At 42.4% G+C, this 13696-nt stretch overlaps 1 protein-coding gene across 1 annotated transcript; it reads right to left on the minus strand.

The window, feature by feature from the left end:
• Positions 1–983: 983 nt before the first annotated feature.
• On the minus strand, positions 984–12449 carry DMC1 (DNA meiotic recombinase 1). Its single transcript, XM_010147347.1, has 13 exons — positions 12393–12449; positions 11771–11815; positions 8725–8871; positions 8346–8428; positions 7707–7759; positions 6714–6755; positions 5447–5519; positions 4713–4804; positions 3820–3893; positions 3609–3723; positions 2739–2799; positions 2090–2206; positions 984–1053 (listed from the first exon to the last, which is right to left on the minus strand). The coding sequence occupies exons 1-13, from the start codon at positions 12447–12449 to the stop codon at positions 984–986; spliced, it is 1029 nt and encodes a 342-aa protein (XP_010145649.1).
• Positions 12450–13696: the final 1247 nt, after the last annotated feature.

Raw genomic sequence — 13696 nt, forward strand, 5'->3', positions numbered from 1 at the left:
GTTCAAGGCCAGGCTGGATGAGGCTTGGAGCAACCTGGTCTAGTGGAAGGTGTCCCTGCCCATGGCAGGGGGGTTGGAACTGGGTGGTCTGTAAGGTCCCTTCCAACCCAAACCGTTCCGTGATTCTAAGTTAGCTGTGTCACAAGACAAACCCCGTGACATAACCTCTGGCTAGTTCGGAGCCGTGCCCATGCCTGCTCTTTAGTAATAGTGTTTATTATTATTTAATAATCGTTAATAGAGGGGAGCGACAAAGCCGTTATGTAAAGTTTCGTCAGAGAACCAGGCAACGGTTTAAAACGTTGGGTTGGATCCAGTGTATTTCCCTCACCAGCGGGATTACTGGGAGCAGGGCTTGGTTCAAAGCACCCGAGCAGAACAGCAGAGTGCTGTTCTAATTCACAAGCTTTATTTTTAACTTTTAAGAAGAAACACTTCTAAAACATTCTCTGCAAACAGTAGAAGAGGCTCAATAAAAAGACCTAGTCAAGATAAAAATGCCTAAAAGCGTGTTTTTGAAGTAACTTGTCCCTCTGCGGTACGTGAGAGTCCATCGAGCTTTTTGTGTTCCTCCTGCGCTGCCTTCCCCATCTACCTCTCAGTTTTGCAACTGGGTTTGTTCCAATTCTCTTCCGTTTCACCCATTCAATCCCACTGCTTTTAAAGAGACTAAAAAAGAGTATGTTAATCCCACGTGAAAGGACAGCTTTGATTTTCACAAAATAGAGGGAAAGGATTCTTTGAACAGGTCACAAGCTTATTTCTTAAATCTTTACTGGAAGTTCAGGTGAAAAATGAAGACCCTAAATGAACCAAATTCTATTAAGATGAATGACACGGAGATGTACAGAGTTCGTCCCAGTGTTCTCCCCAGATACCTCAAACAATTCCCAAAAGATGAGACGCACAGCCAGGCAGTCAGTGACCCTGCACCAATCTTCATCCCAGCTGCCCCGGGACACACAGTTCCGTCAGTTTTCTGCCTATTCTTTGGCATCCCCAATCCCTCCAGCGGTTATGGCAAATGTGGCTTCGTTTTCAGGCATCTCAGGGCTGGAGGGAAAAAAAAGGAAGGAATTTGTGCGTTTCCCCATCTTAAATACAGCTGCGCAGTGGTCCCCAGCATGCTGTAAATGTCAGCAGCCCAGAATACTTCACCATCTGCATGTGGAAACTGCGGGATGTGATCCATCTTACTGAGAGGGGAAGGTACGAAACCCGCCTCTCGGAAGATGACAAACACAAGGGAGGGGAGTGGAGGAGAAGGTGCGGGAGACGGAAAGATGCTTTCTCTGTCAAACTCGCAATTTCTTGGTTCCTGACCAGAAACTCTGGTCTCTCCGTGTAGTTCCACTGGTACAACATCCAACGACTTGGGTCTGCCACGGCTTACCAGGTAAACTGCTCATAATTGTGTCAGCAAAACTTACTCATTTTAACAGCTCTGGAATTTTCTTGTCAAGGGACACCAGTCTTACCCAGTATTTGATGGTCGTCTTTAAGAGAGGACCATGCAGCCTTCCAGTACCTGAAGGGGCTACAAGGAAGCTGGGGGGGACTGTTTACAAGGGCCTGTAGTGACAGGACAAGGGGTAACGGGGTTAAATTGAAAGTGGGGAGGTTTAGATTGGATATCAGGAAGAAATTCTTCCCGGAGAGGGTGGTGAGGCACTGGCACAGGTTGCCCAGAGAAGCTGTGGATGCCCCATCCCTGGAAGTGTTCAAGGCCAGGCTGGATGAGGCTTTGAGCAACCTGGTCTAGTGGAAGGTGTCCCTGCCCATGGCAGGGGGGTTGAAACTGGATGGTCTGTAAGGTCCCTTCCAACCCAAACCATTCCATGATTCTATGATCTAGTGGGAATTCCGATGAACACTTATGTGATTTAATGTATGTGATATGCAAGACGACTTTCAAGTCTGCTAATTAGTTCATCCTTTCAGATTTTCTTTCCATTTACCACCCAGAAACGTGGCTGGTTTGAAAGTAGTAGTCGGCCGTCAAGCTGTTAGAAGTTTCAGTACCGTGAGCTTTGTCACCTTACGGTTGCTCGTAACACAGCTTCCGTCCTGCCCGGGGAAGGTGCTTTACCTGTCGTATATCTTGGCGATACGCAGCTCCCCTCTGCCTTTCCTCAAACTAATCCTGGTAGTCGAAGCATGAGCGAGGATGTGGCCCCCGATGGGCTTTTTGGGGTCTGCCTGAAAGCTAAATTAGCAAGAAAATTGTGACGATTCACTGTGTGAAATTCCCATAGGTTAATACTGTGATTAACTGTCAGACGAGGCACACTGAACTCAGTCATGAATCGTAAATAAGCAAATGTACCCCAAAAAGGGCTTTAACACACCTGCATCAAGATACGATGTTCAAATGCTCAATGATGGCATGGTGTTCCTCTCGTTAAATTCAAGAGGCTGAAGAAATACACACCTTAAACTTCACGTGTAGGCTGCTCCAACAGAAAATGGAGTGCTTTTGCAATACTTTTTGAGGCCTGTTCTCTTTGTCCAAGCCTCCGTGCCAGGCGGCAGATGAACATAAGAAACCACATCACAGAAAACTGAGAGAAATCTGTGTCACCCGTGAGTGATTCGTCGTGCCAGAGGGACCTATGACCAGTCCGAACCTTCGTGTCAGTGCCTCTCGCTCCATACAATCGCAGGTCTCATCTCTGTTACATACGTAATACGCAAGAGTTGAAATTTTTAAAAAAAGAGAAAGAGAAGGGGTATCTTACGTCATCGTTGCTCCCGGATCAGCCGTCATCTGGTTGGTCACAAACACAGCCACGTTATATTCTGCGACAGAAAGCAATGCAAATGAGGTGGACTATATCCCGCTTAGGTTCCCATCCGTGCTAAAAGCAAGGCTGCTGCTGGAGCACTTCAAATTTCAGATGGAAGAGAAGCAAATGTTCTTCATGTCTGATGGCTGGAGTTAAAAAGGGCACAGCCCAAATCTGACTTCAGCTGTAATAGGCCAAAAAATGAGCCCTTTTCAGAATACCAGGGAACAAGTCCTTCTCAGTTCCCATCTCTGTTGTCTCCCTGCCCTCAGCCCCCTCTCCCTCCCTTTGTCTGTACTGTGTGGGGTTCCCCCCGAAAAAACATTTATTCATTCCTCATTGACAGTTCTGAGCCATTCCAAAGACAAGGGACCCTTTTCATCATGCCATCATCCCTCAGAGCATTGCAAAGCACACGGAACATGGCAATGGGCATGGCTTTCCAATTCCTCCGTGCCTTCATCCTTTTTTCTGTTCTGCGTGTTTCTTGGGTATCTAGACTGTCAAATTTTGGGGAAGACAGTTTCTCTTACTGGATATTTGTCTGGTTCTACAAGCTGTTCTCTCATTTAGGACTTCCCTTACCAGTATTTCTAGGAAAACTCTAAATGTTGAATAGTTCTAAGGACTCCTTAATCCGACCTCCTGAAATAACGCATTAGCAGTTTGATCTTTTCGGTGACTGACAGAGGTGTGGAGCAAGGAACGATTGTACCTTGGACTGGGTACAGTCCCTTGGACTGCTAGGTGACCGTGCTACCAACAGCTACCGTGTCAGTAAGTCCAGCCCGTGTTTTCCAAATTCTGCAACGTTTGCCTTACCTTCTGATATTTTTTGGAGCCTTGACAGCATCTGAGCCAGTTTCTGTTGTCGTTCAGCCAGCTCACCACGACCACTGAAATCCACACGGAAAAGTGCCATTATGGAGTCAATGATCTGCATTGGAATTATGCAGTAATAAGTAAATATAGTGAAAGAAAATAGGAAAACATATTCCGAAAGCAGTAAAAAAACCAAGAATTAGCCTTGTACCAATAGCTTGAAGATACCAGCTTCCTCATGGAACTTGGCTGCTACATAGTCAAGCAGTTCCATCTGATGTTCACCTGGTGGGAAGTACAGTTGCCAAATGAAATGAGGACCAGGAGGAGCTCTGAAGTAACATAAGCCTGAATTTTAAAACCCCGCTTTAAACACCCACACTGTTTACATTTTCACCCAGTAACAAGCTACCTCCTCAATAACCAGCAGTGCCTGCGCTTCTGCAGGTTCCTGTTTCCACCTGCCCAGCTAACAAAACTTCCTTGTGAAAATCCTCACAACCCAACTATGCACAAAGGCAACTGGTTTGGCTGTGTTAAGATCTGAAAAGCAGTATCAACATTTGAATTTAACTTTGAATTAAATGACAGACAGAAATAATATTAATCATATTATTCCTTTTCCCATTGTACTCTCAAAGTCCCATTTAAAGCTTCCTTGGAGTTGTTAATGCAGTGTCTTGTGACTGAGTGCGTTGGAGCCGTCCCTATAAAGTTCTATTCGCAAGATTGCAGAGAATTTCTCAACAGCATTTATAGGATTAGCTCACATTCAGGCAATGGTGGTTACATGAATTGGTGGTTCTCTTACTAAGATGCCCTGCTGACACCCGTCATACACGTGGCAGAGTTCCCGTCATGCTGGGGCGAGCTGCAGGGGTGGCATACGTAGTGCCCCTGAGCTGCAGTACTTAGAGAGAACGTCTGCTCAGCGCACGACACCAGGCACAGAAAATGGAAGCGAGCCTGCAACTTCTTTCGTTAGCAACAAAACATTCTTTAGGATCCTCCGTGGGCAATCTCAGTTAATAAAGCCAGAACTATTAAAGTGAGAGCCTTAGAGAAAAAACCTAGACAGCGGTCTGGTTGCAATAATGGTCTTACTAGTGTATGCACGGGCATACAGCACGTTGTCAAGTACTGCGTCGTGGTCAACAGTGAAGCGGTCAGCAATGTCACGAAGACGGTCTGGTCGGCTGACATGAGCCAAAGTTAAGGATTTCTCCTGGTACAAACCATGCTCTGAAAATAATAAAACTCCATTCCAAAACAGAACGGTGGAAAACCAGAGATGGATATTTATTTTGATCCTAGAGCAGGCTGACCTTTTTCTCTTCACACTGTCCCACATACCCTAAAGATAGTTTAGGGCTCGCGATCATAATTGTTTTGTGTTTAGGGTTTGAGGCGGGGAGCGGGGAGGGTGTGTGTTGACATATGGATATCTGTGCTCTAGGAATTTAGCTGTGAGCAAAACCTATTTATACACAGTCTACCACAGATACGAAGTGTTAAAAATAGTGTTTAGTACTTAGATGAATTTCTCTTGAAGTAAATTGAAAAGCTTCTATCACCTGTATCATTATCAAGAACGATCTCGGAAAAATAGTTAAAATTCTGTATTCCAACTGATTTTTCAAGGATGGATTACATCAAATGACAGAGAAAAAAGTCACTGCCTTGTGGGTCACTACACACTGCGCTCTCCAGGCTTTCCGGGTCAGTCTTATTGTTTTACATGTGTGAAGCTACTTGGAGCCTCCTGCTTGCTTATAATGAAACAAGCAGTTTCTTTCCAGTTCATCATACCTGTAAGCTTTCCACAGTCCAAAGGATACAAAGTGTTTTCAGTATCGATGAAGATAATCTTTCCACCTGTGTAGCCATTTGGTCCTGGAAGCTGAGCTGTCACTACAGTGAATCAAAGAAGTTCAAAATGAAAAAGCGGGAAAAATATTTTCTTACTCCCTCTATTATTATTTTTTAATAAAATACGACTGCTTTTCCATATCCCAAAGAACCACCAGTTTTATCAATGTGTAAATCGCGAGTGTTTCAAGTCCTGCCACCGGCTTGAGGAGAAACTCAAGCCACATTTCTCAGTTGGGGATCAGATGAGATTTAAGTAAGGGTGTCAGAACTGTGTTTTATTCAGTACCATCACTAACCCTGTACATTTTCTATTGGAAATAGGTAAGGCTATTATCGAGTTCTTCACGCACAAAGCACTCTCTCAATCCTCTGCTCAAATGAATAGTATTAGTAGGGTTTTTTTCCGGCTGTAACTCATATCCAAATTCTTTGGGTATGAATTTTTCCTGATATGCAAATAGTTACCGGTTGTGGATTTAGTCTCTTTGGAGCGAATAAGCTAAAATACTCAATTCATCCAGTCGTAATCATTCATGCAAAAGGGTATGCCTCTGCTGACCGGAAGAGGCCTCATTTTTCCAGAAGGTACCGTAATTCCCTTTATAACATAGGGTTCATTTAAGGGCACATTTGCCAATCCAGTGTCTGGTAACTATACTCCAGCAGCATTAACAGTCACATTAGTTATTATTTACTACTATTTACACGTTGAGAGCTATCACTGGGAAATCAGAGTCCTGCTGTATTTGACACCGCCCAACTGTGGCAACGGCCAAGGTCTTTGTTTATCCAGTTACCGTCAGCCAGTAATACTCTTTCAGTGCCCTTCCAGAATGTCATATTCAGCAAAACCTCTTGAAACCCAGAAATTAAAAGAGTTGCTGAGAAAGATCCTTGCCTTTGCCCTTTCCTGAGCAATGCCCCTGTCCACCTGCAACCCATATTTGTGCTCTGCTTTTCCAGATGGTGTGTTTCCCTGGTTTCTGTAAGGCAGTCTACTATCTTCTCCCTCCTTATGACAAAACTGACAGTGATGTGGACAGTATTACAAAGTAATCATGTATATGAGTTCCCAAAGATAACTCATGGAGGTAGGAGTCACCAAGGTCTGTTTCACTGTATTTCTAGCGGTAAAAGGTTCTGACTTGTCTCTATGTGTTTAATTCTGATATAGCTGTAACGAATGGGTTCACTGAGAAGAAATGGCGCTCTGTTTTAAGGTAGCACACCTACCACAAAGGGTGTGAGATAGCTGGGTTTTGCCTGTCCGGAACTCTGTTAAATAAAGAGAAACGGAAAAAAAAAGGTGAGGGTTTCTTTTTCTGAGTTTGCCAAATTCAGAAGTTAAAAAAAATTACTTAAAAAATTCACTTCTATGTCTAACTTTTTTAATCATTTAACCCCAACTTATAAATTCTGTGCAGTAGAAATGTGTTGGGTGAAGAGCAAAATCTGAAATGCTTTCATCTGGTCATGCTTGACTGCTAAGGTCGTTTATTCTCTTCTGTGTAGAAGTTAAATACCACATGGCACACGTGGAAAAGCGTTAATTGATGGAGGGGGGAAAAGAAATGGCTGTGGTTGATTCCACTGGCCTGGCCCAGTTTCATTGTAACATGATCAAGGAGAAGCTTATGAGCTTATTAATCTCATTATATCAGATTCAGTAACATGATCAAGGAGAAGCTTACGAGCTTATTAATCTCATTATATCAGATCATGTCAGCCTCCAGTTTGTCTCTTCTAAAGGGAAGAGTATGCTGTTTCATGAACTCTTATTGTTGTTGAAGCGCTAAACACTAACTGACCCAATTTACTCTAATAGTAGCTTAATTGTGATTTCAAAATCTTACATGAAATGCAATGTGTCCCAAGTGTGCATAAACAAAACACCTGTTGTGGCAGTCCCGTTACTGGAAAGGAAGACAGATTGCATTGGGGAAACCCCTCCTATATGGCACGTCGGTATTAATAACGCCATGCTGTGCTGAACCAGCGTGCCCCGAGGCTAATGGTGACTCAGCTCTAACTTAGTCTGCAAGCAGATGCAGAGGAAAGGCAGGCAAACGCTTAGACAAGTGGGCCTGTTCTTCTCACAGTCGTGCAGGTACTCGCCTTTATGACTACAATGTGCTAAGTTTCACAGAAGTCACGCAGCTTGATTTAAAATCTGAACTAAGCTGCAATTCTTTGCTCAGTAATATTCATCCAGTGTGGCTTTCTCACCTCCAAAGGCCTCAGTGATTGCCATGCTTTCGATCCCACCACCCAGAAGTTTACTGGAGAAAGGGAGAGAATCACTATATAAACACACAAAATCCCAAGAGAAAAGTAAAAATGAGAAACTTTTGCTACTTTACGAAAAGTTATTTCTGCCCTAAAGCCCCTCACTCGATGCATTAAGTGCAGGGCACTAAGCGATCACTGATTTATAAAGAATTAACCTTCTTTTCTGCGTGCAAGAGAAAGATCTACAGAAGCTATTACTGAAGAGAAAGAACAGAAAATACATTTGAAAAGATAACATTCCATAAAAAACATCTCAAGGGAGATCTTGAAAACTCTGATCTGAGACCTGCAGGTTGTTTTGACTAGGTGAAAAAAATGATGATACCTTCAGGATTCCTGGGTGCAAAGTCGGTTTATTCACAATGACTGTACAAAGCCTGGTTTCCCCTCAGAAAAGGAGCTGGTTTTGTTGCTTACTGAGGCATCTTTGAGCCAGCATTGGCTCCAAATGCAAGGTAACCCACGTGTCCTAGCTGAATATTTGTTCCTTTATATTTTTGTCTCTCATTAAAGCCCATGAATATGATTATTGGAACAGTTTGCACCAAGGAAGGATTTAAGCAGAGATAAGCTTACTCAAATTCCTGGCTGCCGGTACTAATATGAAACACCATCTTCCGTCTTTCACTGTACTCAAAGGCAGTCAGGAAGCCTGGTTCCTAGGGAAGACCAACGAGAACACGAGAGGTTTATGTTAGCTTTCACCTGCAGGTAAAGCGCAAGATCCCGCTTAAACGCCTTCTCTCCACCCTAGCCTCATTTACACAGGTTGGGTGTGAGAAGCACCACAGCACTTGTCTGGTTGTTGTAAAGCATTATCCCTTTAGAGTAATAAGCAGAATAATTTTCAAAATTATCCTGATGATGTGGTGAAAAGCTCTGTTCAGAGAAACGTTGCACAGTGTTTTGGAGAGGCCAGCATACATTTAAACTATCAGGAAAGTGACTGGCTTACGATAAGCTTGTTTGCAGCTTCTTTAATCTTGTCCACTTTGGCCTCTGAAAGCCCTTTGACATTGCACAGTGCCCGTCTTGTGGTCATCTGGATTCCTTTGATCGTGCAGATCCCAACTGACTTCAGTTTTTTGATATCTGCTACGTTCTGTGAAGAAAGTTCCCTTCAATGAGTACTGGTGACCGTTAACAACTAGAAGGCAAAGCAAATCTTTTTATTAGACATTCATTTGCATGTATATGCGCGTTCCTTCCCCAAGAAAGGAACAGATTTACACCAAACTCTTTGTTACGTAGTTTGTGACACCAGCAACAGAATAATGTCGAGTAACAGTGGTGTGAGGGGTCATGGTGCAGAGACATTCTGGTGCTTTTGAGGGAAAGGCGTCTTGGGTCCAGTGGTATTTACTTGTCCCTGCTCAGTGCCGGTCTCTCTAGATCCAGGCTGGTAGTAAGGAAACAGTACGGATTATTTCGGATAGTGTGGAGCCCAGCCTGGTAAACTCTACAACACTCAGCCTGTCCTTGGTCCCTTAGCACAGGTAATCTGTAAACCAGATAATCCGATCGTGGATAACTGGGAGCTGACTCGCAAGGATCGTCGGAAGCTGACTCTAACTGCTGAGCTGTTTCTGCATGTTCACGGTTATGTCCAGCTTAAAACAAACATATCCTCCAGATCTGACCGACATTTGGGGCTAGAGTGAATTTCCTAGAGTTTTTCATAAATTGGGTACAGCATGACTTCAGTCAGTGCCCTACTGACACATTTTGTCTCCTCTCACCTCGGTTTACGATTCTGACATCACAGGAAACTTAAAGGCAAGAAACAGATTGCTCACAAAAGAACATTGTGTGAAAGGTTTGGGATAATACTTCAATTTACCATTTCAAGACAAGTTTTTTCTTTGAAAACACCTAACAACTGGATCTATCACCTATTTATCAAGAGCATAGGACGTAAGAATGGAGCGGGGCTATGCTAGGAATTAGTCATGTTCATTGGGAAGCTGCTTTCTCATCCTGTGGTGTGATTTTGGATTATTACATTAATAAAGATGGATGAGGTAAAAGGTGTCACAAATAAAAATGAGTCTTCCACCCAAAAGAATATAATAACCAGCAATATAAAAAGGACTGTGGTGTTTTATTGTGTTTTTCTATTAAGACCACAGACTACTGCTGCAAGGATCATTTTTCCAGGCCTAAACTTGAAATGCGATACGCTGCTTCTGCATTTCTTCAGTGGCTTTGTCCTTCTGGTCACATCAAACCTAAGGCTGTCCTGCATTACAAGTCTCTGTGTGGCAGGCCTGGTTACAGCAGTCCTTGTTTTCTCCCGCACTGATACAACTTTCACCGACAGTTTGTGTAACAACCACGGTCCTAGGATGTCCTCCTCTTTAGACTGCAGTTCAATACTGTGAAGTGTTCAGCATCACTCCTGGCTTAACGTACCGGCATGCCGGCCCCCTCACATCAGCCGCTCACCCTGAACCTCTGTGGCAGCTGTCCCAGATGGAACAGGGAATTTTCTGAGAACTTACAAATAAAAAAACCTAAACCACATTTGTTGTTGTGATGATTCTTGGCCTAACTGATTCACAAATCCAGTTCAAGGGGTGACTACAAAAGCAGATCTGCCAGAAGAAGGGATAGCATGCTCCGGGGGCAGGAACACTCAGCAATGGCTGCGGGCACCTTAATTCCTACCAAAGGCTTTTGAACATCAAACCACAGCCTAGGTCGTGCTAATCTGAGTCTTTGTGGCCACACTGTCAGATCTTGCAAATGTTTCTCTCTCTACTCCTAGGAAAAAAAAAACCAACAACATTCTAATCCCGCTTATTTCTTTAGCAAATTAATTTAATGGATATGGTTCATCATATGTTCACTCAAAGATTTTAAGTGCCACGGCTGAGAAGAAAAACTTCCCTTGGGGTGTAGGAATAACCACTTGGAAGGAAGGAAAAAAAAAAAAAAAAAGAGAGAGAAAAGGATCAGGAAACTCCTATTAAGCCAGAAGAACAGCCTAAGTCATTATTCTTACTTTTCAAGATCTTTCGTACCATACTGTCACTCTCTGCATACCATGCCTCATTGAACATTGACAGGCTAGTACAGTTCCCTTCCAGCGCATGCCGTCAGCCTCTTCGGCCAACTTGTTACATTTTTAACACAAGAATTGGGGTATTTTTCCTATGTTGCCCCATAGTTAGAGCTCCTAACCTCGCGATCATTCCTCAGAACTCTCTTTAAAGCTGTCAATGAATTGCCAACAAAGAAAAGCTGACAATAATTATGCAGTGGACATGCTGAGCCCAGGAACTGTGGTGCTGACTCATGCCGTCTCATTGTGCCCGTGCCCTCCCCCTCTGCATCTGTCCGTGGTCATTTATCACAGAGTTAAATCTTACACTACCTCCCTCAAACCCCACTTTTGATTCTGCTTCTATAACACTGAATAGAATAGAGTTTTGATCCATGAGCCAGTCACCTGGATAAACACATAATAATATGTTTAATAACATATAAATGTATGTTTAATAATTCAAATAAATAGGTGATGCTTATGCAATAATGATGATAACCATTACAGGAATTCGTACTTGATGAAGAAAACCAACCCCTTATTTCTCTAGTTACTAATACTTTCCTCCCTCCCACTCTACCCCTTCTCCAGCATGCTGAAAATAGTATAGCAACAATTGTCGCAGTCTAGTTTCACAGACAACAAAAATGCAGGAGCAATTACAAAGATTGGCAGGAACAGGAAGCAGTCTATCACAGTTTTCAAATGAATTAGCAAGTAATTGTTTTTTTCGAGAGTGCTGGGTGCTAAATACTTTGAATATCTTGCCACTTTATTTAGGAATCTGATGGGAATGAGATTTTCTGAAAACCTGTCTTATCACCAAAGGCAAAATTTGTCTTCACATGGATTGCAAGGAGGAATTTCAGGTGTTTGCACCAATGTGTATACACCTTTGGAAATAACCTTACAGTACTGGACAATTCTGTGTGGCAACGTCATCACTAACACTTACAATTCCATGCTTCTGTAGCAGGTCGATATCCTGAAAAAAGGATTCCTAAAATAAAACAGCAGAAAAAATAAAAATAGATTTTACTTTTTCTTGTAATTACACCGATCGCACTATGTGTCTGTTTCAAATTTATAAACTTTTGAATGATTTTCCCTAAAAATGCCTAACTTGTTGGACTACCTAATTAAACAAAGCCATAGTGAGCCAAGAAGGCCTGCACACTTCCTATTACCTTCCTCAATAAAACCTGTGCTACGATCATCATCTTCTTGACTCTTTCCACCACGGTCTTTTCAGGCTGGTGACCATTCCTTGGAAGTATAAAATGAACCAATAGTCCCCTTGCACTTAATATAAAAGCGTAAAATACAAAGAAACGCTAATCCCATTAAAAACTCTGCCTAGCTTTTGAAGGGTTAAGGATGAGCACTTGAAGAGCAAGGCTCCACAGGGGCTAGGAGAATGAGGTTTTCTTGGATTTAAATTGGAACAAAATTTTAAGCGCATTGAACTCCCTGATGGTCTTTAGGGACCTCCTGTCTCTCCTTGGATTTCGTAACACTGTCAGAATACCTTCAAACAATGTTAGCTGCACATAATCTTCAACGAACCATAAATTTACCTCATCATCCTGGTATCCTGGTTCTTCTTGAACTACTTGATCCTCCATGGCCTTCATGGTGAAAGAGCAGGCAATAAGGTATTGATCACTACTGGGAAATACAAACAAAGGTAGTGTTAGAACAGGACTTTTAAGAAGTCCTTGAGCTACACAACTTTCTCAGTGTGCCATCACACGCAGATTTAGATTCGGACTCTGCTTCCAACCCCTCGTTATCTGACCTACCAGACCAAAAGGAGAAAATTTGCTGCATTACTCTCAGATGAACAAGTTTGGCTGGAAAGGGTTTAACAGGTATTAAGAAAAGAGGTGTCATTCCTTTGTGTGAATCTTGGGTCAGAGTATGAGTTTGGAGGCGGGAGCATTTTAAATAATTTATCATGAGTGGAATTTATTCTGGTAAGAACGTTAAAGGCAGACTGTATTTTTATAACAAGTCCGCAGAGTTACAGACAAGAAGGGGTAGTGGAAAGGCTATGCAACATATCAGCTTCTCCATCTTTATGCGACAGAATGCCCACAGACCAATGCTATTGAGGAGGCCACAACTCCTTAGTCATATCTCTAGAGGGTAGAGTATAAAGCTGTGTTTGTTCTCAGGTTCTTGCTGGAGTTCAGAATACCTAATGAATGCTGAAGACATGCAAGTAGCACCTGTAAGAAGTATGGCTGCGTGAAGAAAATAAAAGAAGGGTAATAAAAATATGAGCAAAATATTATCTCCTTAAATTTTATGCATGCAAGGAACATGAATACAAAGTAGTTTCTTAGAAATATGATCTTATAACCTGCTGTATCAGTTTGGTGATTCTGTAAACGAATAGGTTGCTTCTGTCTTAACTGTGAACTTGCGTTCACTGTTCCAGCAATGGCTGATCGAAAGTCCTTGATAATAAAATTTGTGAAAGCTAACACAGGTTTATTACCAACCTACAAGATGGGTGGGTCTAGCAGAGGACAGGATAATTTAGACTAAATACCTGCAAATAGCTTTTTTCGGCTTCTAAATGGATACTTAAGATCTGCCTAATTTGCTTGCAAGAGTCGTGTGAATATAGAGAATGGGAGAAGTGAGAAAGAAAATATGATAAATTTAGAATTATTTTGTTAGGGTTTTGAAGTCACTGGAGTCACTTCTGTTAGTATTTAGTCAAAATATCCTGATAAAATCAATTGTTTCTGATAGTGTCAGGATATATTTTGCTTCTGTTTCCGAACCCTGGCAGTTATGGAATGAGAAATCACGCCTTCACATCATGCCTTCTATCAGTCAGAAAAATAATTACAGTAAAACATTAATTAAA

The sequence above is a fragment of the Eurypyga helias genome, unplaced genomic scaffold, assembly GCF_000690775.1.
Source record: "Eurypyga helias isolate BGI_N326 unplaced genomic scaffold, ASM69077v1 scaffold31572, whole genome shotgun sequence".
Taxonomy (NCBI): domain Eukaryota; kingdom Metazoa; phylum Chordata; class Aves; order Eurypygiformes; family Eurypygidae; genus Eurypyga; species Eurypyga helias.

Coding starts and splice junctions, on each gene's coding strand:
- DMC1 (XM_010147347.1), bottom strand. CDS start 12,449: ATGAAGGCCATGGAGGATCAAGTAGTTCAAGAAGAACCAGGATACCAG. Junction 8,872..11,770: donor TGCTACAGAAGCATGGAATT/GTAAGTGTTAGT, acceptor CTTTCTTCACAG/AACGTAGCAGATATCAAAAA. Junction 3,724..3,819: donor CTGGTATCTTCAAGCTATTG/GTACAAGGCTAA, acceptor ATTCCAATGCAG/ATCATTGACTCCATAATGGC.